This window comes from Struthio camelus, chromosome 2 (genome assembly GCF_040807025.1).
Source record: "Struthio camelus isolate bStrCam1 chromosome 2, bStrCam1.hap1, whole genome shotgun sequence".
Taxonomy (NCBI): Eukaryota; Metazoa; Chordata; class Aves; order Struthioniformes; family Struthionidae; genus Struthio; species Struthio camelus.
Genome location: NC_090943.1, coordinates 73,393,206 through 73,419,652, shown reverse-complemented (window position 1 = coordinate 73,419,652; position 26,447 = coordinate 73,393,206). Strand labels below are relative to the sequence as shown.

The 26,447-nt window shown below is 40.3% G+C and overlaps 1 protein-coding gene across 1 annotated transcript in view; it reads right to left on the bottom strand.

The window, feature by feature from the left end:
* Positions 1 to 8,554: 8,554 nt before the first annotated feature.
* The window catches only part of GALNT12 (polypeptide N-acetylgalactosaminyltransferase 12), a 49,829-nt gene continuing 31,936 nt past the window's right edge, over positions 8,555 to 26,447 (bottom strand). The window contains exons 8-10 of the mRNA XM_068936291.1: positions 19,280 to 19,393; positions 13,060 to 13,215; positions 8,555 to 10,361 (exon numbers count right to left, since the gene is read on the bottom strand). Of these exons, the coding sequence (XP_068792392.1) occupies positions 10,224 to 10,361; positions 13,060 to 13,215; positions 19,280 to 19,393 (408 nt within the window). The 3' untranslated portion in view covers positions 8,555 to 10,223. The remainder of the gene's footprint in view (positions 10,362 to 13,059; positions 13,216 to 19,279; positions 19,394 to 26,447) is intronic.

Sequence of the window (26,447 nt, the reverse complement as noted above, 5' to 3'; positions counted from 1 at the left end):
ATAAATAAATAGCCCCCCCCCCCCGCACACGCTCCTCACCACCCTCCTCCTCTGCTCTCTCGCCGGCAGCACAGCAAGAGAGCGGGACCTGCCTCTGCCTCCCGGCTGCCCTCCCCCCGAAGGGCGGAAGGGGGGCCCGAGCAGGCCTCAGTGAACACCCCCTCCTCCTCCGGGGGGGGCGGGGGGGAAGGTTGCTCCGGTAGAAAACGCCGAAGAGGAAAAAGCCCCCCCCCCCCCCCCCCAAGGACGGGCAGGCGGAGGAGGAGAGCGGGCAGAGCCGACCCGACCCGGGGCGGGGGTGCTAGTGCCGCATTCCCGGGAGCCGCCGCCGCCCGGGGCTGCGGAGCGGGGGCCGCCTGGGACCGTCCTTCCGGGGCTGCGGAGGAGCCGGGGGGCCCGGGTGGCGGCGCGGCGGGGTGGGGGCGGACGGGGCTGCTCTTACGGCATCAGCGCGCAGAGCCCGCGGATCGCAGGCGGCCTTCAGGTGAGGGCTTCAGCGCGGCCAGGGGGGCGGCGGGGAGGTGTCTGTGCAGCTCCTGCCCCTCCGCGCGCCTGCCTCCCTGCGGCGGCGCGGGCGGCTGGGGAGTGCCACTGTTTGGTCTGGCTACGCGGTGCCGCACGCACCAAGCCGCGCTCCCCCGTGCCGAGGTGCAGCCGCCCCAAGCGCGGCCCTGCCCGCGCGCGCACACGCGTGCCAGGCACCCCTCTACGCGCGCACTCACACGCGCTGTCCTATGCAGGCGAGGGCAGTCCCCCGCTCCGCACACGCTCCCATCACAGCCTTTCCTCCCCGCTCCCACAAGATATGCAAACACGGCAGCTTTGCACCTCCGGTAGCGACACACACGCGCGCACACGGAGTCTGGGCCATGACAGCTCATCAGCGCAAAGGAGATGGGCATTTTGCAAGGCAGAAGTCCGTACATTTTATGTATTTTTTCCTCCCTGTAGAACTCACTGCTTTGCTGGAGCATGGCACTGATCATTTTCCCACACCTGCAGCTTATGACTACAAAAAAATTAATGTGGCAGCAGAATTTAGAGGTCCGCTGAGCTGCAAGAGGGTTGCCACAGCTCTGTTACCAGCCTGGAGGAGATGAGCCCTTTTCACCCCTGTACTCACAATATGCAGCTCTTCCCGTGTTACCTTGTTCATATCTGCATGTATGTGGAGCACATCCCACTTTTGCGAAGGCATTCTGCCTTGCTCCCAGGTATAGGTCCCCTGCTCCTGACAAACATTTTCATACTGCCCATTCTTGACTGTGACTTGCCATGTCCCTTAACGGCAGGGCTTTAATCTGAAACCTACTGAGAAAACACAGAAAGCAACTTAGGTCACAGTGTGTTTCAAGGCAGGCATATTGGGAAAAGACAAGGCGTTGGTTAACCCAGCTTTGGAGCCTCGCTTTTTATACATATTCATGCTATTCCTGAAGTTACTCACAGCAAAAATTTGAAGATCAATCAAATACACCTAATTTATATCATATACATGATGGTGGCATCTGTGCAATACATTGGAAAGAATCTTTATACATTAATAAATTTTAAGATCATAATGATCTGACCTCAAGCTAAAAGGCCTGAGCCAATAATCTTGTAACACTCACTGCCTTATAGCCTTTGGAAAGACATCCAACAGTATTGCATTAAAGACATCAGTAATGAAGAGCCCACCACAACTCTTGATACATCCTTCAATTATTACTTACTTTGCTAAAATATATATCTTATATTCAATAATAAATTGTCTTATTTCAGTTTCCAGTCACTGGTTCTCATTATGCCTTTATCAACGTAAGGGGAGATACTATTACTGATCTTCTCCCATGTACAGGCTAAGACTGATCACTGCATTTTGCTTTTGTAAAATAATTAGATTTTCCTCATTTTGCAGATTTCAGGAATAATTCTTGGGGGCCTTTCCAAAAGCCCATCTTCTTCTACTTTGTGTGTGAATTGTTGCCCCTTGTGACCCTGAAGCCTGTCAGCGCTGGGCAACCTGTATGAACCTCAGCACCAGCAGCTGCACAGGGCTGTGCAGGTTGGGATAATTAATCCTTAAAGGCAAAATGGCCAATTTGTTGTCCTTGAAGGGCTACCTCTTTATGGAATTTATCTACACTGTGTTTTGAATTCATTCTGCCTAAAAGCAGGACCTACATCTTCGCTTTTATGTATGTGATCTCATATTAGGCTAAATCAAAATATGCACTTTTTAATTGTACTAGTGGCCTATCCAGTAGTTTCTTTGTCCCCTGCAAACTTATCAGTAACTTATTTTCTTCCAGGTAATTAATAATCGTTACACCAAGATCAGATCTTGTTAGGATCCTAACAGGAATATCTTAATGAGCCAGATAGCTACATTTTTAATCAAAAGGTGCCATATTGATTTTATGTAATATTACTTTTAATCAGAATTTCAAATGCTAAATGTTGTTTAACCATTCCCAACCAGATTTGCAACTTATCAAGTTTGTTTCTCAAAAATTTGTTTCACATAAAATCACACTGACTGGCATTAATGATGCTGCAATCCATTCATTCTTCATTGCTCGTATCCTGTATCGTTCTATGATTTTCTCCAATACGTGGCTATCAGGACTACTTTTTGTCAGATCCCAGAAGCCCACCTGGGAAGTAGTATGTTATTCAGTTAATGTTTACCATGGGGTACAAAAACTGTTCCAAAAGCAGGTCCAGGAAATCAGGACTTACTCCTATTTGCTGAGAAACCTAGGCACTGGAAAATATGCTCCCTGGCCTCCTTGCTACTCACTAAAGCTCGCACTGCTCTTCGTATGCTAGCAGTGTTTTGCTAGCAAGTATTGAGTTTGTTATTACCCAGACACTTCTAGCTGCAAAACTGGTTAGGACATTTTAAGAGGTGCAGAGAGAGTGGCTTTGAACTCTGAGGAAGAGGAAGGTACTGAGCCTAGCTATCCCAATTTTTGCTCATGAACTATTACTTCCTATTCCCGTTCCAGTGTTGCTAATATGAAATACAAATGGGATCTCCCTTATTTCTTGAAATAAGTGATGTACCCTCAGGAGAGTACTCTAGGCTCAGGGTCTTGAGAGAGAAAACATGCTAGCCTTAAAATTGAGTGCCTAAAACCTGGGGCAGCCCTTCTAACCTTAATCTCTTTGTTTCTATGTTCTCAATCATGTATGTTCTCTTATGTTCATATACGTCCACCAAGTGTTCTCTGTATTTCTGTGCTCTCTTTGCTTCTCAGGCACGTTGTGAAGGGAGAGTAACAAATATTTAGGAAGCACTAAGATACTATAGCCCTCAAAGGCCATAAAAAAAGCTAAGAAAATAACATTTATTTCCTCAGGCTAGGGATTTAATACAGGAAAGTAAATAAGCCATATATTGAACAATATAAGGATTAAGCAAAATAAGCCTCTCAAAAGCCTCCCTGTATACTCAGAGATGCAGCTAGGGAAAAGATAGTTTCCACATCTTTCGCAAAATGCAAGAAATAGTTTATGATCATGTAATTAAAGACAATATTGTAATGTAGATGCACTGAAGCTAATTTTAGTTTTAACAAGCAACTTTAATTCTGACATTTTTAAATACTTCATGTGCAATCCTAGCAATATTTTTAATGTACATACATGCATACATTTCCACCATGATTTATACATACAGTTATATTTTGCAGATATATATTGCAGATCCTGCTTCTTTCCTGTTATCAGAACTGGGAAATTACTGCTTTCATAGGTACTGTCCTCTGTTTACGCAAAACAGATGGGACCAGGCCTTGATCAACTATAGCCAGGTAACAACTAATTCTTAAGAAAAGGAGATCTAAAAAAGAATTGTTCCAAGCTGTTTTTTACAAATTTTGTTAGACACAACCTCCTGCCCACAGTGTTAGACACTACCTCCTATTTTTTCTTAGAAATCCCCAGAATGTTTTGCTACCATGTAATCTGTAAAGTGCATCCTCTGGGATTAAATCCGCTGAAGTAACATATTTCCTCTATCTGCTATGCATATATGCTTTATATTCTTATTTGGTGGTCTACACCAGACATCCCTTATATCTGTTTCCACTTTTCTGGTTAAGATATCAGTTCATCAGCATTGTAAATCCCATTCTTTTGGCTTAGAATGGTGCGTCTCTTCCCCTGTATGTTACCTAGTCACTTCAGCATTGCAATTATGTCGATCCTTCAACTATATTTCAGTAATAACAACTATATCAAGAATCTTCTTGTTAATGGTCATTTCTAATTTATCTCAGTTATTAATCAGTTTCCTCAAGGTGTATGCATAATTAACTTTTTTTTCTCTTTATATTCCTTGGCAGATTTGTTTAACCCTCCGTCCATGAATTTCAGCTCCAAATAGCTGTACTGCTATTAGTCCCTTGATCACTTTCTCTTCAGCTGCAAATTAAATACCTTCAGAGCATGGGTAAGGTCAAGAAACTCGAAATCCTGGAAGCGTTTAGAAGTATGTCATCTACAGCCACGTCATTCCTGCCAGTGCTGACTAGGACTGGTCTAAACAGGCTTTGTCTATTCATATAAATGTCAGTGAGTAATGGATTGAAAAATAGACTGAAAACTGTTGATCTTGGCATAGTAATTTTAGTACTGCTTATACATACATGATTGTTTTCCCCTGCCAAGGGGAAGTGCAAGAATGCTGGAATGCTCTAATTCAAACCAATCCACCACTGCTGGAATCAACTGCTAGACCGTGGCCGAGCGGGAGCCGAGCTCTCGCTGCTGGAATCAGCTGCTGGGGAGGGGGGAGCTCCGTTGGCCTTTTCTTCTCTCGCCCCTAAAGACTCTTCTCACCTGTGTCAGCTAACTTGTTAGCGCAGTCAAGATTTGCCTTCATTGTGAGTTTATACAGTGTTCTCAGGCACTGCCAAACATCCTACAGTTAACTATTTATAAGCATGTATACACAACTGTGCGATCCTAACCTTACATTCTCCCTAGACATCTTGATGGCTGTCTTTATATCAGTGTATCAGAACACAGTCCAACTTCAAATGAAGCTCCCAACCTAGACTTAAAATAAAATAAAAAACAACACCAGATTTTGAATTACTAACCCAGTAGTATCGCTGTATAACCGGTAGTGTTCTCATACATAAGAAATAGCACAATTCCATCAGTTCCTATGTTATCAACCAAAATGAGTTTCTCGTTCAAGTAAATCTCATCATTTCCTATAAACATAACAAAAATTGAACATAATCTCCAGACTCTTCGCTTTAAGCAGAGCAAGCTAGAAATACTGCTTCCAAATCATGTTGACGTATGTGAGGACGACAGTTGTTTCAGAGTGTTTGTTCAAGCTGTAACAGCCCTCCATCATAAAGGTTCAGCCAAGACTGCACGTAGAGAGGTTTTAGTGATTTAATTTGGCTCTTTTAAAAAGATCATGTTCTGGATTTTATTAAAGGAAGAATCTATTAAGTTCTAGCCCATGTTGAAGACCCACTATACTAAAATCAAAGGAGAACCATAGAAGAAAATAAAAGAAAGACCCCCCCCCCCAAAAAAAAAAAATAGTGAAATATTAACCTGGTGAGTTCAAAGAAATAGGACAAAGAATCAGAGTCCAGACTGAAATCTGGAAAAGTTTTTTTTTGCTAAAGAAATACAAAAATTAATTTTAAAAAGTCTTTTTATGACATGATACAATTGTAAAGATCATCAGTACTTCAGACCCCAAATTCTCACTTTTTGGATAACATAATCAAGTAAATTTATTTAAGGGTTAAAGACTTCTTGCACATCCTCACATATTCATCTCACAAGGTGTGCTCAGCATAAGATACAGAAAATTGGGAAATTACTGTGCACAGTTTAGATCTGTAACATATTTTTTCTAGCTTAATCCTTTGTATCTCAACTGTGGCAAATACGTCCAAAATATATGGCGAGGTCCAAGAAATATCAGAAGAGGGTGAAGGGAAGGAATATGGGGGAACCTGGACTTCAGCAAGGCTACCTGGACTTCAGCAAGGCTTTGGACACTGTCTCCAATCACATCCTCCTAGGTAAGCTCAGGAAGTGTGGGCTAGACGAGGGGACAGTGAGGTGGATTGAGAACTGGCTGGATGGCCGAGCTCAGAGGGTTGTGGTGAATGGCGCAGAGTCAAGTTGGAGGCCTGTGGCTAGTGGTGTCCCCCAGGGGTCAGTCCTGGGTCCAGTCTTGTTCAATCTATTCATCAGTGACCTGGAGGAAGGCACAGAGTGCACCCTCAGCAAGTTTGCTGATGATACTAAACTGGGAGGAGAGGCTAACACACCAGAAGACTGTGCTGCCATTCAGAGGGACCTGGCCAGGCTGGAGAGGTGGGCGGAGAGGAACCTCCTGAAGTTCAACAAAGGCAAGGGCAGGGTCCTGCACCTCGGGAGGAATAGCCCCATGCAGCAGTACAGGCTGGGGGCTGACCTGCTGGAAAGCAGCCCTACGGAGAAGGACCTGGGAGTGCTGGGGGACAACAAGTTAAACATGAGCCAGCAGTGTGCCCTTGTGGCCAAGAAGGCCAGTGGTATGCTGGGGTGCATGAGGCAGAGTGTTGCCAGCAGGTGGAGGGAGGTGATCCTCGCCCTCTCCTCAGCCCTGGGGAGGCCTCACCTGGAGTACTGTGTCCCATTCTGGGCTCCCCAGTACAAGAGAGGCATGGCACTCCTGGAGAGAGTCCAGCGGAGGGCTACCAAGATGATTAGAGGGCTGGAGCACCTCTCCTAGGAAGAAAGACTGCAAGAGCTGGGCCTGTTCAGCCTGGAGAAGAGAAGACTGAGAGGCGATCTCATCAACGTGTGCAAGTATCTGAAGGGGGAGTGTCAAGAGGCTGAGGCCAGCCTCTTCTCCGTGGTGCCCAGCGACAGGACAAGAGGCAACGGGCACAAACTGAACCACAGGAAGTTCCATCTGAAGATGAGGAAAAACTTCTTGACTGTGAGGGTGACAGAGCATTGGCACAGGTTGCCCAGAGAGGTAGTGGAGTCTCCTTCGCTGGAGATATTCAAAACCCGTCTGGATGTGATCCTGGGCAAGATGCTCTAGAGGTCCCTGCTTGAGCAGTGCGGTTGGACTGGGTGATCTCCAGAGGTCCCTTCCAACCTAAACGATTCTGTGATTCTGTGAACATGGAATTGTGCTGACCCTGTATAGTGTCTAAGAAAGGGCAGAAATAATCAAACGGGTTGTATTCACACCTAGACACTGAAGAAGGAATTAAAATCTATCTAGAAGACAAACTTCTTCTCTACCGTAGAACTTTACACTTTATGATCTCTACTCTCTGTATTTAAAGATTGCCCCCTCTTTTTTTGAACAGCCTTATAGTACAAAACGGAAGAAGGACTGTTGAGATTTCTGTGCTTGCACTGCCAGTATCCCATTATTCTTAAGATAAAGTCATCAATAAGCTTGAGTTGCAAGTTCTGGTTTTACGGGTTCTTCACATAATTAGTGTTAGAGGGGAAAAGAAGAGCACAGCTCTAAATAAAGGGAAGATGAGTACTCAAGAAATGAGGGTCTTACTAGTCATTGTTTTGGACCATATGGAAACTCTTCCTCTACCTTCTTCAAAGAGACTCTTCGGAAGCCAGACCAGGTAGAGTATTGATTTGCAACTGTGCGTCCTCCAATTTTTCCAGCCCTTTCTCCACTGAGGAGGAGTCCAAATTCTACCATCCGTTCCTCAGCAGGCAGTGCTGAACCACCGCAAAGGGAACAGGCTGAAATTGTTCATTGTCAATTAGATGCTTGACTGAGTCCTTTGCCCTTTGAACAGAAAGCCAGACCTTAATGCAATTTTAGTGAGTTGAGAAGAAGGAAAGAATGGAGGTGAAAAATGAGACAGAAGCAGACTATAGAGCCAACAGTTTAAAATATCCATTAAAGCTTGATTGTATATAATAGGAACAGCAAGCTAATGCTGTTACTACATTCAGTGACTGCTTCTTAACTGAATATAAGTGTGTTTATCTAGTAAATATTCAACTCAGGCCAGTAGGTTTGCTAGTATATGAAAAAAATGTTCAGTTTCATGCAACTAGAAGTGCAAAGCACCAGTACTTTCCTCAAAACAAGTGCAGAGTGGGAAGATGTAGGGAAAATGATGATCACTTACTAAATTTCACCTGCATACCATCACCTACTGACAAAATTTTGGAGTTCCAAACCTAAGAACATTCTCACAGATCAATGAGAGTTTTGTCTGCAATTTTAATAGTTGGGCTTTCATTAATTTATTAATGGATTTCAATCAAAAGGCATGAAGGCAAAGCAGAAAAAAACCAGAAAATCTTGCTGTATTGCTGGAGTTCTAACAACTCTGTCATGCAGACACCCAGTTTTGATTTGTGGCTCCATAAACTGAACACAGTTGCTGCTAGCAGGTGAACGAAAGCACTAATGAGTTCAACAAAAGGAACCTGATAGAGCATAAAGCTGTCTTTCTCCAAGTGCTGCAAGGATCAGAGCCTAAGAGATCAGAGAAATGATTAGAACAAAACCATAAGACCATAAGAAAAAAAGATGCCACTCTACTGAGTCACAAAATATTTTATTAATTCTAACATCAGTTTCATCAATCCAGCCCCCAGAGACAGAACTTTGAAGGTGCTTACAAAAACATTTGACCTACATGTTTTTATAAAGAACTTGGAAGAACCTTATATATGCATCCCCTACAGGAAGAATCCCTCCCCCCAGCTGTAATTATATAAATAGACATACCAAAGTGATATTAGGTTATGAGGATTCAAATAAAGGACTGTACATTTTATATAGAAAACAAGAACAAAGACAAATAATGAAAGAAATCCAAAATTAACCCAAACAGATGCCAAGACTTCTGGGGAAAAAAAAGGTTTAAATTTTCACGCTTTAAACTCATAAGCATACTTCCAGCTGATACAGAAAGAAACTTTCCTTATGAGTTGAAACTCTTTAATCAACATTATAATTATGATGATCAGAGACATTGCTCTACACACTACTTGTCTGATTGGGTAAGGCAGATCCCATGCACCTCAGCAGACAACTTTTGTACTGGTACAGATTATACCCTATGTTTTCAGCAGGAATATATATATGCTGACATGAAGAATTTATTCAGGAGTTCCCAGACAAAGTGCAAGTTATAATCTTGAAGACAATTTTTGTATTAATATCAGCTGCAAAATATGTCAATTAGTTGCAAATCTATTTTTCTTTATATATTCATTTTTGCACACAAGCCATTTAAGCATTTACAGTTTAAATGAAATATAATGATATGTTTAGATTCATTTTCTCTAACTGTAATTTTGAAACAAACTCCCCATGTCAGAAGAAATTATTGCCAGGTTTGATCTTGCAAGTTTTATGCATGTTGAAAATCCACTTAATGTTAAAATGAACTGTGCAGTCTGGGATGCAATTGCAGCGCTAGATCCATGTGAATCTAATTAGCTCTTCGCAGAGTATCACCATTAAATATTGTTGTCTTATTTAAGAGAGATGAGAAAAATCCCCATTTTACTCCAAGAACAGCCTTAAGCACTATTGGGAACTCGTCGAGTGCCACGAACATCTGAAGACGTCACAACATTTAAGGTACAGTACTGCCAAGCATGTGCAATTTGTATACATCTAGATTGTTATTTGTGCAAAGATATGAGGACCTACTCTGCCTTCTTGTGCAAATCCACACTGTCTTCAGTGAGGGTTCTGGGTAGTCGTGTAGGGCAGAATCTGGCCTACATTTACCTTCTTGGTATTTAAAAGATAAAAAAATTAATAAGTAGTATCTGTTAAAAAGCACAACTGTAAAATGTTTTAGTAGAAAAATAAACATTTTAAGTTATTGGCAGGTAACATTAGTGCAATTATTTTGACTGCCTTACTTTGACTGCCACACAGTAGATTGCAAAAATACACTGTCACTAGTGAAAAGAACCTAAGACACTTTAGAAACAGTTATGTAGCTGCCAGATAAAGGGAACAGAAAAGGAACAGATTCTGTGGCATGACATAACCACAGTACTTCTTTTATGTAGCTCTTAATGCTTAGTGCCTTTTAATGCTCCAGAAAACAAAGTTCAATGCTTGTAAACTAATTACAGTTCTTTTCCATACAAAAATATATCAATTATCTAATTTTCAAAAGGTTGACTAGCTGCTGACTAGAAAGATAACATTCTCATATTCAGCTATATGCTAGATGACATCTGGATCAACTTCTGTCTTTGAAGAACCATTTTTGGTATTCTGAATTGGTACATGGTCGTAATAGTGGTGCTGGATTACCATTGTAAGAGTTCGACTCTGCTTGTAAGCACTTCTGGGTTTGTACATGAAGCAAAGTGCCATCCTACAAAAGATAAAAATAATTTTTGTCTATCAGGCCCTAAAATTACAAATACATTCCTGTATTTTAAAAGTAACAGAAAACATTCATAACAAACATGTATCTTCCATATCCTTCTCTTGGGGCTATGCAGTGAATCCAAACGCCTAAGTTTAGCCTCTTTGAGACTTTATCAAAGACCCTGCTTTTAAACTTGCACTTACTTCACTTTAGAGTAATACATGTCTTGACATCTAAGTTTATAAAGGATTTGCTAAACTTATTTACTTTCATTGCTTTTGTTACTGCATCACAATATGGACAGAGAAAACTAAAGCTGAATACAAGCATTAGTTAAATTCATCAACTTATTGCCTATCTTGTAAGCAGAATTTAAATGTGGTTAGATAACTGTAGATGTTGCATATACTTTTAGCGAAAATGTGCCTTGTCTTTAAAGGGTATATTTCTAGTGGAAATGGCAAAAAATCTAAGTGTCCCTGCCGCCTGCGAATCTCTGTGAAGTTAACTTGCTTTGCCTGAGGGTAGCACAGCTGTCTAATAGGTGTAAGGTCTGACAGGCCACCACCATCGGATTCACCAAAGAACATTATTTGAGGCCTCCGGCCCTCCTATTACAGGAGTCTCCAAGAACATTTCATCTCCAGTTCATGTAGCTTGCGCAAATCTGGTAGTGCTGTCAACTAAGATAACGAACGGCAAAAAACCAACATCTTCAACTGTGGGGAACCACAGTGCTCTGAGACCCTTCCTTTTGTTCAGGTGACATTCCAGCACAGAACGATTCCCAAAACCTCTGATGGCTTCCACACAAAAATGCCAACGCCCTGGTTCTGGGTATAAACCTGACTCCTTTAAAAGTCTGCTCTTCTGTCATCAGGAATGTTGTACTAACTGTATCTTAAACCATAGCCTCTGGCAGCCAATGGTGTATACTTGTTCAATTCTTTGATTATGCTACTTCTCTGGTACATCTATAATGACAGCTTTTCTAGTGTCTGACACTTCTCCACACAAAACAAGAGAAATGCAGTACTGATACCTGGTCAATGATTTGCTTTGAAATTTGGAGACTCGTGATTTTAATTTAATGCAATAGAAGAAGAGGTATCAGTGCAGAACAGTATGTTCAAATCATACACAGGAACAAAGTGATCACAAGAAGAAAAAAGGATTTAGCATCTGAAAGTACTTTAAAAGTTAATGCTTAAGAATGTAGTAGAAACAGGTTTATTTCAAAATTGTGGTGCCTCAGTTCTTTCTTTCCTGAAATGACAGAGGTTCACTCAATATATATCATCTTAGGGATTAACGAGTATGACCTTGAAAAATTGTATTAAAAAATAGCATTAAAAATGAAACATGTCATTTAAAAAGTCAGTATTTTAAATATTTCTTTTTATTCTGTAATATCACTGTGGGCTTCAGTCTGGATTAGATTCAGTGAATAGAGAGTAGTTCTCTTATTTTTCTTTGAATTTATTCTTCCACCAATCTCCCAAGTAAATTCTTTAGAATTTACTAGCACTGGTGGCAATATCTAAGCATAAATTTGTCAGTGGTGGAGCATGCGGAATTTAGATATATTATGTAGATACACTGTGTAGATAGAACATTATGTGACCTTTTCCCTTAGTCAAATAATGACACCCAAGAATTTGACCATGGCCGTCATTTTTCAGGCAATTTGTTTTCTCTCATGCATTCAGGAACTGCTTCTGAGATTAAAACCTACGAAACACAAGGTTTTCTAGGGTCACATATTATGTTTATTGGTATACTCCATACTTCTCAGTATTTCTCCTCTTTGGCGATAGGCACCGAAGAAGAAGAGAGGTAGAGATTTGTTGACTCCCCACAGCCAGTAAGATGTATCCTGTCTAGGGTTAGGAGTGAAAAGCAGAACATAAGGTATTTTTTGATAGGACATCAAGTTACACAAATTAATTGCGCTGCAGAAAAGACAGCACTTCTGGTGCTCATAGCGGAGTCAACAGAAATTACTTGCAGAGGACAAGAAGCTTCAGGGAAACAGAGAACAGTGAAGTGTATATAGTGAAGTGTAAAGGGTAAGATACCAGGGACATTTAGAGGTATAAATACTGGGGCAGTAACAGAAGTCACAGCATGGAAAGCAAAAGAAGGCCAGCTATGAGATGGGGCTGGGGAAGGGGAACGGAAGCCCCAAGGTCCTTAGGAGAGGACACAGGGGTGGGGTGTGGGAAACAACAAAGCAGGTCACAGTCAGCACCAGATGAGAAGAGGGTGAAGACAAATATATCTACAAACTTGCTCAGTTCCTCAAAAGTTAAGAAAGGATGTTTTCCTCCCTCTCATCTTTCTACTCTTTGTATGTCTGGGACTTTACCTGTGCGCTGCTGTCACCCTGCTGTTCTGTGGGAACTGGTCAAATATTAAAATTCATGAGAGTAAATTTCTCCCAGAGACTTAGGCCTTGGGAAATAAAATCCTATTCCAAATACAAAAGTATTTGTGACTTGCATAATGTGTAGGCAATAAAGTTTTATATATATATATATATATATATATATATATATATATATATATTTATATATTTATATATTTATATATTTATATATTTATATATTTATATATTTATATATTTATATATATATATCTCCCTTCCGCCTTTTCCCAAAACCAACCAACGAATCAACCAAAAGCAAATAGGCACACTTACCTCTCTGAAAATAAATTTCTGATTTTCAGGAACATTGTGAATATTTTCTTCACACAAATACATTGTCAAATAGTCAGTTCCTGAATCAACTGCTGCACAGACTTCTGGCTGCCGGGTGTTGTAACGTATTTCATTATGGGATGTGTACTCAAAAAACTACAAATCCAAGAGAAGAAACAGAAGACAAAAACAATTTCATATGTACACAAGAACGCGTTTATAAGAAAGAGGGACATACTAAGCTACTATAATTAAGTTCACATATTGAAGTTGCTACTTTGGAGAGAAGTCCTGCTAAAAATATTCAAGGAGGCTTAACTGCTGCTATTTGCTTACTATTTTACAGAAAATCAATCTTACCACAGCATTGCTTGGCTTTGATTCGTAAATACGAAACGCTGAATGTATGAAATGCTGAAAAAATGCACTAGAAAGCAGATGTCCCAACATTAAAGGACCTACAAAACTGTAATATACTACTTTTACATTCTAGATCACCCTTAAAAATAGGATAGAAACCAGTTTATAGACTGACATTATGCATTCTTAATTCAGTTGTCACAAAGCAGTGTCACTTTCAATTAAGGAGCTCCTCACTGAACAATTCAAACGTAGTTTGGTCAAGGTTCATTTTCAACTACAAAGTACTCAGGATGCATGGTGATGAGTATTTCATTATATGAAATTTTAAGATACTGTTTGAAGCAAAGCAGTTACAGCTGCTTTGAAACCTGAGCAGAACTTTAGTGAAGACAATTTACTGGCTTTGCTTGTTGTACAATATTCTACAGAGATGTTCTGAACATGCTCTAAAGCATCTTGGCTCCTGTAGCAATTATGGTTGAAGACTTCCTTGACATTTTTATATTTATCATGGACATTTGCCAAATTTTGGACTTCATTAAAGAGAACGGTAGAGTTGGAAAGCTGTTTGTATTTAGCACCCTTGTAAATAATTTAATGACTATAGTGCACGGATGTGTGTTTAGAACTGATTTAGATTACGCTCAGTAGGGTAAACAAGAGTTTTATACACATCAGAAAATTGCTCGTTAGCAATAGTATAGCTGCATTAATGGAAAGCAATAAAGGGACAGTCTTGAGGGACAAAAGGAATCCTTCTCTTTTGTTTTGTTCCTCCCTTGGAGACAGAGAAAGAAAGGGGTGAAGGGGGCTGTACTGATCTGAAACATTGCATATACTGGAATATAACACAGGACCATCCTCAACAATCACCAGCTAACCAGAGAGCCTAGAAATTGAGTTATAAGATATAACAGGATGGTAAGATTTTAAAGTCCGTGGTCATCGAGTTCCAGGTGTAAGAGCTCTCATCTTGATTAAATTGATACTAGTGCCTATTATGTCACCTTATAGAGTTTCATGATGTTTTTCTTTTTTTGCTAGCAGTGTAAGCGATCCCCCAGAACTAACCTCTTCATCAGAGGTTCATCATTCATTCAGGCACCCCAGTGAGCTATCTGGACACTGATTTTAAACCTATGATTTGTGAATAAAGAAAAAGCTTCACTTCCGTTTGTTTGTCTGGGGAGACACTGCATCTCAGCATACTTTCTGCCGCCACTTTTACTAGGTGACAGCTAGGGCCTTGTTCATTACTGGATTTATAAGATATAATAATTCTTTGTAGCAATTTGTATTTGATATCACTGAAAGCCTGTAAGTTGCTGATTATACCAGATGTATCAAGAGTAGATGGAGCAGCAGCTAGGACAGAGCGCTTGTTACTGCTGATATCTTTCTTCAACTGCCTCTTAAAGATGTTGCATCAGATTTGGGAGGAGAAGAGCTAACAAAATGGTTAACTTCTGGATAACATTACGGATTGGGGTTACATTATTAACAATCATTAACAATTCATGTCTCCTTGCTTAATGAGCGTTATACAGTTCTTTATCCTATATTGCTTCAAATGGAATAAACACTTCAGGCTTCAGTCATTTTCAAGCTTCAGTAATATACGAGATAAATCCCTTCCTCCTCAGAAGAAAGAATTTGTTAGCGGTATTCCCTTGCCCAAAGACAAAGGTCCTATGGAAAGGAAGCATTTACAAATTGATTTGTGGCCCAATATTTAGTGGCCTTACTGCATTTTTTTCTTTCAGAGAGCAGGTAGATTCCCTTAAGTGTCACCGGGAAACCTGATGAGGCCGTTTACTAAGCTGCCTACCATTTCTGGGAAACCTGTGGGATATGCCCCAGCTGCATCAGTGCTCTGTGGTACAAGAGGTGGAGGAGGATTTCTGCCACCCCACCAGGCCCTGAAATACACTCTCCTTATGTCTGGATACGGCTCTCTGCAGACAGGAAGGAGTTTGTACTTTACAGGCACATTCTGGGCGAAATCAGCAGCAGCGAGGTTACTAGGTCTGCCATAGAGAATGTGAGGACAAAACCCTCCATTTGCCTCTCCTTACTTGTCTCAAACTTATCAGTCACAGATGGGAAAAGTGGTGGCATGGTGTCAGACCGTGCAGGCTGCTCAGTTGTTACAGATCCTCTTATCACGTCAGGGGGGGAGGCCACCACGAACCAGTCCCCCCTGTCCTGGTTCCCAGCCGCGCCAAGGACGAAGCCTTTAATAGCCGAAATTGCAAAGCCTTTCCTTCCCGCTTACCTGGGTCAGGTGCTTCCACAAAATATCATCAGCCTGAGGTGCAAGCAATGTTTTGCTCGTTTTCTACCTCTCTTCCACATGTACTCAGCTCCTTTCACTGCAAATCGTATCCTCACCTTCTTGCTGTAATGAACATGCTAATTTTAAACACCCCACAGCTAGTTTTCTTACTGCTTACGCAAGAGCAACTCAGGGCCTAAACAGAAACCTCTCACTGAGGCCATAGCATTAAGCACTGGATTCAGGCAGACATAGCGACTATTTTCTGTGGACCTCAGATAGTTCTCTGAGAGTGGTTTTACTTACTAAGGCATAAAATGGGAGCAGGTGCCGGACTTCATAAATAATCAAGAGCACAGAGCTCTCTCCTCTCGGCACAGTGCACAGCTATTCAGAGGTCACTTTAAGTGGAGAATTGCTTCCAGTGAAAACAGCTTTTGCAGTTGTCCCCTGCATAAACAGCCACCCGCCTCTAGCACATCATGCCAGAGGATGGGTGTACTGGAGTGCAAGACACTTACCGCTGACTAAGTTAACATTCATTAGTGTTGAATTCTACCAAGATGTTTTGGAGAATAACTTTAGTGAGCTGTGCTCTGGAGAATAAACTTCATTCCCTTATCCTATGAGACAGTGTGAATGTACAGCAGTGAGAGCTATTTGAGGAAGAAAGTGATGAACGGTGGAACAAATAGCACAATGGGAGGGAGAGATGAGGAAAAGAGGAGAAAAAACGGGAGCTAGCCAGGAAAGAGGCACATTTGACAAGGAGCAAGATGTGACAGACCAGGCATGGGGAAAAACTGCTGAGATTAATAACTGGAAGGAGAGACTGAGCAAGGCAGTTGGAGAAACAGACTGAGAGCTGGCTGGCAGAGCAGAGTGTACTCACTGCACAGAGAGGAGAAAGTGAGGCTGAGACACGCGGCACGGAGGAGCTGACTGCAGTGAAACTCTATAACGAGGCAATATGGGGTAAAGAGCAGAGCGACAAGAGCAGATACCACGAGAACAGGCAGGAAAGTCTGGGATCAGGATGGCTGATTCCCTTCCAACAATGACAAGGAAGTTAACAGCTGCCTGTTGTCAGTGAGAATCTTCAGAACTCTCTAGTAAAGTGACCTGTTCTCCTGTAGCACTGATGTAACTAGAGGCTGACAAACCTATTGCTGCCATCAGTTCCATTAGCTCACCGTGGTGGACATGCACGTGGGAGATTTGACTGTTTCAGGCCTGCTGTCATCACCTGTACATGGAGCTAAGCAATTCACAACGTCGAGTATGAGCTGTTATCTTTTAAAAGCAGCTATCCAAAGAGCATGGGGAAGGGAAAGAAATGGAGACATGTTCTGCTAGTAGGTTTTGTAGCTATTTGTGAGCCGGAAAAAGGAGATGCAAACTCAGGAATCCTGACTTCCATTTCACTTCACATCACACGTGTGCTTCTACATCTGTCCTCCTTCAGCCTCCCTTTTCCCACACCCACAGCTCTTGCTGATGCCCACTTTTACTCTTGCAACTACTACCTGACACCCCTGCTCATCCTTCCCTTTGCCAACTCTTGTCTCTGCTCCCAAATAGCTCCCCTTCTTCCTGTTCACTAGGTGCCAGCGGAGACACCATTAATTGCACAAGTCGGAGATCATCACTGCTCGCAGTCTGGTGCCTCCTCCTCTCACAGGCACTTGGATGCCTCTCACCAGCAGAGATGTAAGAGAATTAATATCCAGTGGTATGATAACTTTGTAATAGGCTAGCAGTTAATGTTTTAGTGCCAGCTGAACAAAGGACAACCGAGAACGTCATAAGAACCTTTTCAAATAGCAATGGTACTTCTCTTTTGCTTTCACCTTTTACCTCAAGTCGTATTTTTTGGGAGGTGGGTGGAAAGGATAAAGTTTAAATTTACTATTCTTGTTCAAACAAATGCAAAAATATTTTACCCCTCTCCTCTCTGAAATCCTTAATATAAGAACAAATATCTAAAAAAGCATGTGTTTGTGAGCAGGTAATCCTACAGGTAAGAGTGTTCTCAATCTAAGAAAGCAATCCAGATAAAAAAGTGGCTAACTAACTAATCCGATTATTTATCTTCTATACAGGTATATAGAAGTACACTGAACCTGGGAAGGGAGCTGGACTGAGGGAGAAAAATGGGTTGGTATGGTGTGGATTAGTGTGCTTAACATACACCTGGCGTTATTGAGATCCTTTGGCTTTTATGATGCATGATTCTCCTCCTCCTCTCTCCTTCTATCTCTACTGCCAGGACAGAAATTTTAAGAAAATTATTTAATAGCCTTACTAAGGTTATTTCATAATTCAATAAATAATACTAAATAATATTACCACTACTTATGGCAATAAACTTGCTGCTAGAAACAAATCTACTCCCTGTTAGATCGGAAACAAAGCACTTAGATTGCTGTTTGTTTTCAATTTTTAAGTAAAATGAAATTCATACTAGATGTTTCCTCTTCAATACCGACTTGTTTTTCACTCCTCTAGCTTTTATATTTTTTTAAAAGCAGAGACAAGTTTGGGAAGGCAGCTGATAAACTGCATGGCTGACACATATGTTGTGCTTTTCTAAAGCTATTTTTCCTTTCCTAAAGGAAAGTTTGGATTAATTTCCTAAAAAGCAGTCAAGCCACCCAAACTATACACAGTTACGTACTTAATCTCAACAAGACCTTATTTCTCCACCTCTCCCTACTATGAGGCATGCCAGATAGTCTAATCTAAGTTAGAAACCAAAAAAAGATGCTAGCTAAACAAATATATGTCATGTGCCACATGTCAAACACCATACCCCAATCTGAGAAGATGGCTATTCAAAACCATGCAAAACATATAGTGACTACTGTACATTGACGTCTGGTGCCCTCCAGCACTTTTACCATGGCAGTACGTAGACAGCTTTATCGGCATCATAACCTGTTGCACACAGTTTCAATCAGCATAGAGAAAGCTGCCAGCAAACATTTTTAGCTTCACTACTTAAGAACAAGAAAGCCAAAACTAAAGCTTTAGATCCTTATCCATGCTCTCAAGGATTCTAAAATCTTGGCCTAGGAGAACATTTATGGAGGATACACTACAGGGGAAGATGCCATTTTGAATCTCTTACACAGTCAGAAAAACATCAAGAAAAAAAGGCATAATGACAGGCACAGGCAGGCCCAGGTGAGGTTTGCAACGTTACTAGGGATCTGGAGACATGGACAAAAGCGGACAGGAAGAGTGTTCTGTCTAGCGCCAGCCGGAAATGAGCAAACACTGGTCCATTAACCATATAATTGCACTGCCATGCTATTAACCCCTGCTAGCAAGCTCTGTGGAAAGGCATGACTAAGGTATTCACGGCTTCCTTGGCCACGAGATAGCTTTAGAACTAAGAAAATCTGACCTCGGAATACACAGAAATTAAAAACATCCAGTGGAAGAATCAAAAATAGAGCTCTAGCTCTAAGAACATCTTACTGTGGCAACACAGTCCCTCAGTGCTGGAATGCTTTTTACTATACTTTTTACATTGCAACCATAGTGTTAGTCAAAATGAAAATAAAAGACAAATCTTACCTGATTTTGTCCCATGCCATGACATGGGTACAGTATGACCCTGTGTCCGGTTACTTCATGCTCATTTGGAGGGTTATAATCAAAACAGAAGTTTGCCATTCCTCTGTTCTTCAGCTAAGCAAAACAAAAGAATGTTTTAAAGAATTTAAAGTGCTTTAGTGTTAAAGTAAGGAGGATACAGTGCAATCACTTTATGCCTGTCCTGCTGGACTGTGAGGTTTACATCCTAGAGCTAGCAGAAGTCGTTTGAATAAATTGGAGTGGACCAAATGCATCCAGCAGCACTAGCTCTTTCAGACTAATGTGAAATAAAACTGTTGAGATCATTCTGACTCAGGGCAGTGAACCAGCCAGATATGATGGGTTCCCCTAGGAATGACACCATGCCAGCATATTTGCAAGTGAAGCAGGCAGAAAGTATGAAAAGCTATGTGGAAACTCAATAAGCCAGGAACTTAGCAAAATGAGAGAGTCTGCCATGTCTTTTATGTCCCCATCTCCAATTTACTTGTTTAATTTTCTTATGAAAAAAAAATGTCCTTTTCTCATTTTTTTTTCAAATGAGAGCTATACAAAGGATTTCTTCTCTAAAGGACTCCAGTACCCTCTGGAGGTTTACAAGCAGTTAGATTTGAAGACTAGATTTGAAGACTAGAAATCTTGAAAGTAGACGAGATTTCTCTTCCAAGAGACATTATAGATCATATTAAAATGATCTATAGTCATTTTAATGATTATACCTGTTACTGACCTCTGACACAATAGGTGCATAACTTGTAGATTAAATTTTAAGATAGGAAGTTACATGATTTCAACAAATCAGGCTAATTAATAAGGATTTGCATTTTCTAAGCATTCAGGAGTTAAAAGTAACTAAAAATAAGTTGGACAATGTGGTAACAATTACAGAAGTCTAGTATTAACCACTTAACCAAATTTAAAATTACATGGAGCAAAACAGGTTCTGTAAACACACATTGAATCTGAATGCCCCCATTACTGAACAGAATTGTAGCAGACACTAAAAGAAGAAGCAGAGTAAATCTCAGTAGAGTTACTTAAGCAAAGTGTAATTTCCCCTCTCCTCACTAGTATTGAGAATTGTATCCTCAGTTCTTAACGTAGAGAATAAATGGGCATGAAGGAATTGCAAAAAGGTAAAAACAAACAAATTCTGGCAAATCCATTCACTCTGAAGTTCTCTCCTTAGCAAGCTTTGCCATTTAATTCCTTCTGACCGTGTTTCCACTACGTGTTTGGTGGAACTTTTCAGTAAAGGATTAAGTAAAATCAAAATCTGGGGGAATTATAAAATTATAATTGACTATTTTTAGTGTCCAAGTTTACCAGAAATAAAAGAAATCCTCTGAATACTCTTTACTATACACTCACTGTAATAACATACTCTTCTTCTGAACCATCCAAAGAAGGCATTTTGTTTACCTTCATAATGTCAGTGAAGACTTACAATACAAAAATAGGAAGAAAGCATCTTCTATAGATGATTTTTAACATACACCATGGGATTACGTAAACAAAACAAAAAACTTCTCATGTTTCCACATTCTACATAAAGAAATGTCAACCCGAAGTCTTACCAATTTAAAAATGATTAACTGTGTCTCTAAAACCGTAAGTCGGTTTCTGTTGCCATCAGTCACTGTCCTCCGGATCAGAGGTTCTCCCGTTAGTATTTTTAATGACTTTGTCTGACGGTCTACTGATTCCAACAGGAAGACAAACATAGCAAAGTACTTATCCTTACTGCCATCCCAGCCAACCTCAAGTCTTCACTGTCATTCCAAGCACGTGCTCTTCACTGGCATCCCCTGGCATGCGCTATGGAATGTGGTCCCTTTTGTAGCTTTTGTAATTTTAAATAACCTATATTAAAACACTAGGTGCCACCAGAACTACAACTCAGGCATAAGAATGCTTTTCTATGCATGTGGCATAATGCCTAAATGCAGAAAGCAAAACAAACACTATATAAAAGATTAGTAACTTAAGCTTCATTTCAGATGGTTTAAAACTGCGTCTGTGCACACATGATGTTATCACAAATAACCTCTCATTTTTTATTTCCTGCATAAATATTTGCAGTACGTGCAGACTTATTCCTAAACATACATGGTCTTATTTCAGTATGGATCTCCTAGTTTGTCGTATCAGACATTTGTAGATGCTCTTTTATATCCACAGTTGACTAGTAAGCCTAATAGATGCTGAAGACCTGATTTGTGGAGATAGTCAAGTACTAATCAGATAAATGACCTAATTTGAGACGACGACAAAGATTTGAAAATCATTAGATTTGAAAATCTGATCTCAACACCACTTTGGCATTAAACCATCAGTCATCTGTTCCAAGGCAGAAAAAAGTATGAGAGAATTTGTGAAAGCAGTATTTTTTCTTGTTAAATGAGAATATACAGTTTACTTTAAGTTTCTTTTACTTACAAAATACTACCAAAATAATAATAGCCCATTCATGTCTGAAGCTATCTTTTTTCCAATATCCGCCATAAACAACTCATGCAATAAGAACAAATTTTCTCTATGACTTACCTTAATTTTTTTGCTGAATGCTGCATTGGAGAAACAGAAACAAGAAAAAATTTTGATCACCTTGCCATTAAAATATACAGTTCTTAAAAGTTCTGCCCATGCAACCAGTAGGCTATTTCTTTAACTTCTGTCGCCTCTTGAAATATCGCAGGTGCCATTTAATTACTGCTCTGTTTGGAGGCTGGGATAGGTAGTAAACACCAACTATTGAGACACTCACCACTATGGAAGATCTGGAACTGCAGACCTTTACCCCACCTACTGGTTGGAGAAATTTAAATCTGTCATTTCCTAACATCTGGACACTTGCATATAATGATGCAATACAGCTAGCATTCTGTAAATTATTCTTTGCATTTTTTAAAGATAAAATTCATTTCATACAACTGTAAGCCAGCCCTGCTCCAGAAACAGGCTTTTAACATTAAAACTTCTTTACATTAGTGGACAAATACTGCCAGTGGAACACAGCCAACCTTCCTCTTCATCCACAAAATAGAAAAGAATCCTCCTTATTCCTCCACAATGACATTGGTATTGATGGATTAGTGGTATGGGCCAATGATATCATGGGATATATAATAAGATATGAATTTGTAGCAAGCCAACAGCTTCATGCTACTGGCCAGGCATATGTTTTTACCTCATATAATCTCAGCAGTCCTAGGAAACAATCTTACTGAGGGTACACTACTTTCATACCAGCATTTTTGGAAAAAAAAAAAAGTGAGTAACATCCTCAGATTTCTGTTAACTTCTTAACTGCAGCATTGAAATGAGTGTATAACATTGATGGCTGAGATTCTTGAAAGGAATCAATGATAAGACATGTTTGTCAGAATTTGTCTGCTCATCCTAACAAGTCCAGAACACTCTAGAAGGCTCAAGAACATATAAGCATCCATCTTAAGCTATGGTATGTTCATTTGAGATTAGTATCAGACACTTGACTTTCTTCCACTTCTTTTAAAAAGTCTGTCTCAGGCTTGGAGAGGCAGTACAGCCAGGAAAAAGTGATGGAAGAGCCCCTGAATTGCATTTGTTGAGGCATATCTTCCTGTGATGGGCACCAGATCTCAAGGTCTAGTTAGCAATAATCTTAGGTACCAATCTAACCCCTCAAGTGGCAGCTCTACAAATTCTGTTATAATGAAGTTCTAGATTGGAGGAACCTCTAGAGGAGGGTGTTTTGGAGTCTGATACCTCTGAGAACTTGTAATACTTAACGTGTAATAGCCTTTTTGACGACACATCTTTATCCACATAGCTAAGCTCTCTTCTCCTGTAAGCCTGTCCATAACACCACATTATCTAGATAATTTTAAAAAATGATCCCTTTCATGTCTTAGCAGAACAAAAGTCTTCATATTTTTTAAAGGCAGGCACTGTCTTTTTTTTTTTGGAAGGTTATATCTGAACTGAATTAAAAGCAACAGATGACTGAGCATTTTGAAATTCATTTAGGATGAGACGGTCTTGGGGAAAAATGTTGAAGGAACTGCTATTTGAAAAATTCAAGTATTTGATCTCCCAACTGATTCAGTCAATCACAGAAGCCTTTAAGGATAGGTGGTGAAATAGCTAATGGTTAGATAGTCACAACAGACATCTATCAGCTTGATTTTTCACATTAATCTTGTAGATCGGCTAGAAATTGCCTGAGAAGTAAGAAAAACCTCTCATATCAGAACATAATAGGGTCTTGCTCTCAAGTGATCAAACTCACAGAAAAGTCCTCGTTTTTGTGTCTACATTGCCCTTTAAAAGCCATTTTGATGCCAAGTCAAGGCCAAATTTACTGACTGACCATAATCGTTATCCTCAGACATGTACCCTGAAGGCCAGATATACTTAGTACACCTTAGAGGGGAGAGGAACCCTGAATATTCCCTTGCTTTACAACTATTCATCTCCACACGCACCAACAACATGAAAAGATCACAGCACTGTGCGATTCCCCTGTCTTCATGTAGTTTCACAACACAACAATGTCACGGTATTAATATTAAGCACACAAGATGGCTTCAAGTCCTTCCTAGAGGTGCCCACATCATCCATTCCCACGGCAGCTGAGACCTCATTGGGGCTATCTAGACGGACAATTTGCAAGAGCACAACTGGGATTCAGGTCTGTTTTAGATTTCACATCAACTGAAGCATAAGTGGAGTATAGTCTTTGCTGCTAAGTGCATACTGAAAGATGACCAAAATAGATGTTATGCCAGAAGTAACTCACTTTGCTAAGATTTTCTCAGTGAAAGGTTTTAGACTTTCCAACACAATTTCTGATTGCCTCATTAGACAGATGGGCATTCAGACACAGTGCGAATATGGCTGAAGTTGTTACATGTAGAAACACAGAACGTATCCCTCTGACCGTGGTATTGTAACTGAAGCTGTAGAATTGAAGACGCTCACCAAATGCATAAACACAAAACAAAGACGCTAGAGCCAACTCGGGGTTAATTAACAGAATTTGAAATCAGTCCCTCTTGATGTTCCTGATGACTTTTGGAACTAGGAGAATCTGAGTAATGACCACCATGCCACTGGCAAGGTGCTCAGTGTTATGCTAATCTTTTTTGGTTTGTTTTCACTGTTCTTAAAATAGCAAAGTATAATTCTGTGAATCTGTCTGTTGAAATTTAACAAGGGAAACTGCTATTTTCCTTTGCCGTTCTTCGTATTATCATCTGATAGCGTCAGTTCTCCAACCACTTCTAAGGTAGCTGCCTCCTCCTCTCTGTTTGGTTCCATTTTATCCTTATGAGATAGTGCCACACCAATAGCATCACAATCATTTTTATTTTAGACCTTCTACATCTCTTCATTCCTGGCATACCTGCCACTTTGAAGGGCTGAATAATACTTCTTCTCACTTCTTTATAGACATTATGACACTGAAGATATTTAGCGGTTCAGGTTTATCACATTATGCAAAAGAATAAAAGGGGTTCATGTCTTTTTTTCTGTCAGATTTCTGGTATCTCCTGTTGAGGATTTTCTACTTCCTCTTTCTTTTGGAAGCTTTTTCCGATACTCAAATTGCTGACACTTGCTTGCATTTTTCCCAGAGAAGTGTGTTTAACGGTTTCTCCTTGACCTCATACTCATTCTTTGGAACTACAATTAATCCCAACCTCACCACGGTTTTCTTTAGTAAACAGCTCTGATGCAACACAAAATATGTTTTAAAACAGTGTTTATCAGTTTTCACCATTATGATTCATCAGCAAAGATGTTTATTGGATAGGCTAAAGGATATACAAGTTTTATTTGCCTTAAAATATAACCGCTGTTCCCTTTTACCAAGAAAAGAAGAAAAAATACAAATCAAAGTCAAAAGGTTTCGTTTATGTCTCACACAAACTACCGAAGCTACATAAGCATTCAACAGCCTAGGGACCAGATAGACACTGCTTGCACAGCTGTCCAAGGCACTGTATGGCTTAAAAAAGGCATGCACTTGAGCCAAGCAAGGGGATAGAGCATGCCTGTACATCTGTGCAGTCGGCTGAGGTGCCCTGAGAAGAAATTCAATGCACGCCCATTCAGAGTGCAACCTGCTCTGCCTGATGCTGCCCTAGTGAATACTGAGCACAGATGTATTTCCAAACAGACATCTGATTCACAAGCCGCTCATTAGAGCCTTTCAAACACAGGGAGACACTTAACATAGAATGAGATGGACATCTTCTGTACAACAGACTACTAAACAGAGCACTTGCTGAGGGGAGACAACCGGGATTTGCTTCCCTCTTCCGACTGAGCAGCACAGGATAGAGCAGCCCAGGACAGGGGCATTACCTCACCTGCTGAAGCTTAGGTGTTATGTGGAACACAATGAAAGACTCAGAGAGTTTTGATTATCTAATAGTTCTGCATATCTAATTTAATGTTAGGACATTTCTGGAAGGGCATACTGTGGTCTCCCCTCTAGCAGCTTCTAGTGCACATTGCCGTAATACAGTGCTGAACAAAACAATACTGGGAGCTCAGATGGGGACCTGGATTCACCTCTCAAAATTTTCTTTCCCTTTAGATAAAATAGTGACTAGGGACTTACCATGTGCTCCTATAAAGACACTATGCATGCAACATTAAAACACACCCTAAGACTCCTTTCTTTTTTTGGAACTGAAATACAATTTTGCTAAGTTTCACCAGAATTTTGATCAAATGAACTCAGATACTGGCAATGTAAGTTGCTATCTAATGTTATTTGGCCTCCACTGTCTGTAAGCGAGAAAAAAGGGTGAATTTTCTATCTCTTAGGTGAATTTAAATATGTCTCAAAATTTCATCTCATAATGATGACATTAGCCTTAATATTTGATCTAGAAGAAAAAATGAAATTTTCTGTTTTGAACTTTGCTCTGCTAGAACTTTTATGCAAAAATGTGACTTAAGTTAAAAAAAAGCTTTTTATGAAAGAGAACACTTGATAGTACCATAGGAATATTGATATTGATAATACCATTTCTCAAAGTATGGTTCCGTTCAGACCACAGACTAAAGTCAGCATTGAGAAATTCCATGTTTATGGTTGCTAAATGATTTTGGTATAAAGTATACTGATTTTACTAGTGAAAAGATGCAT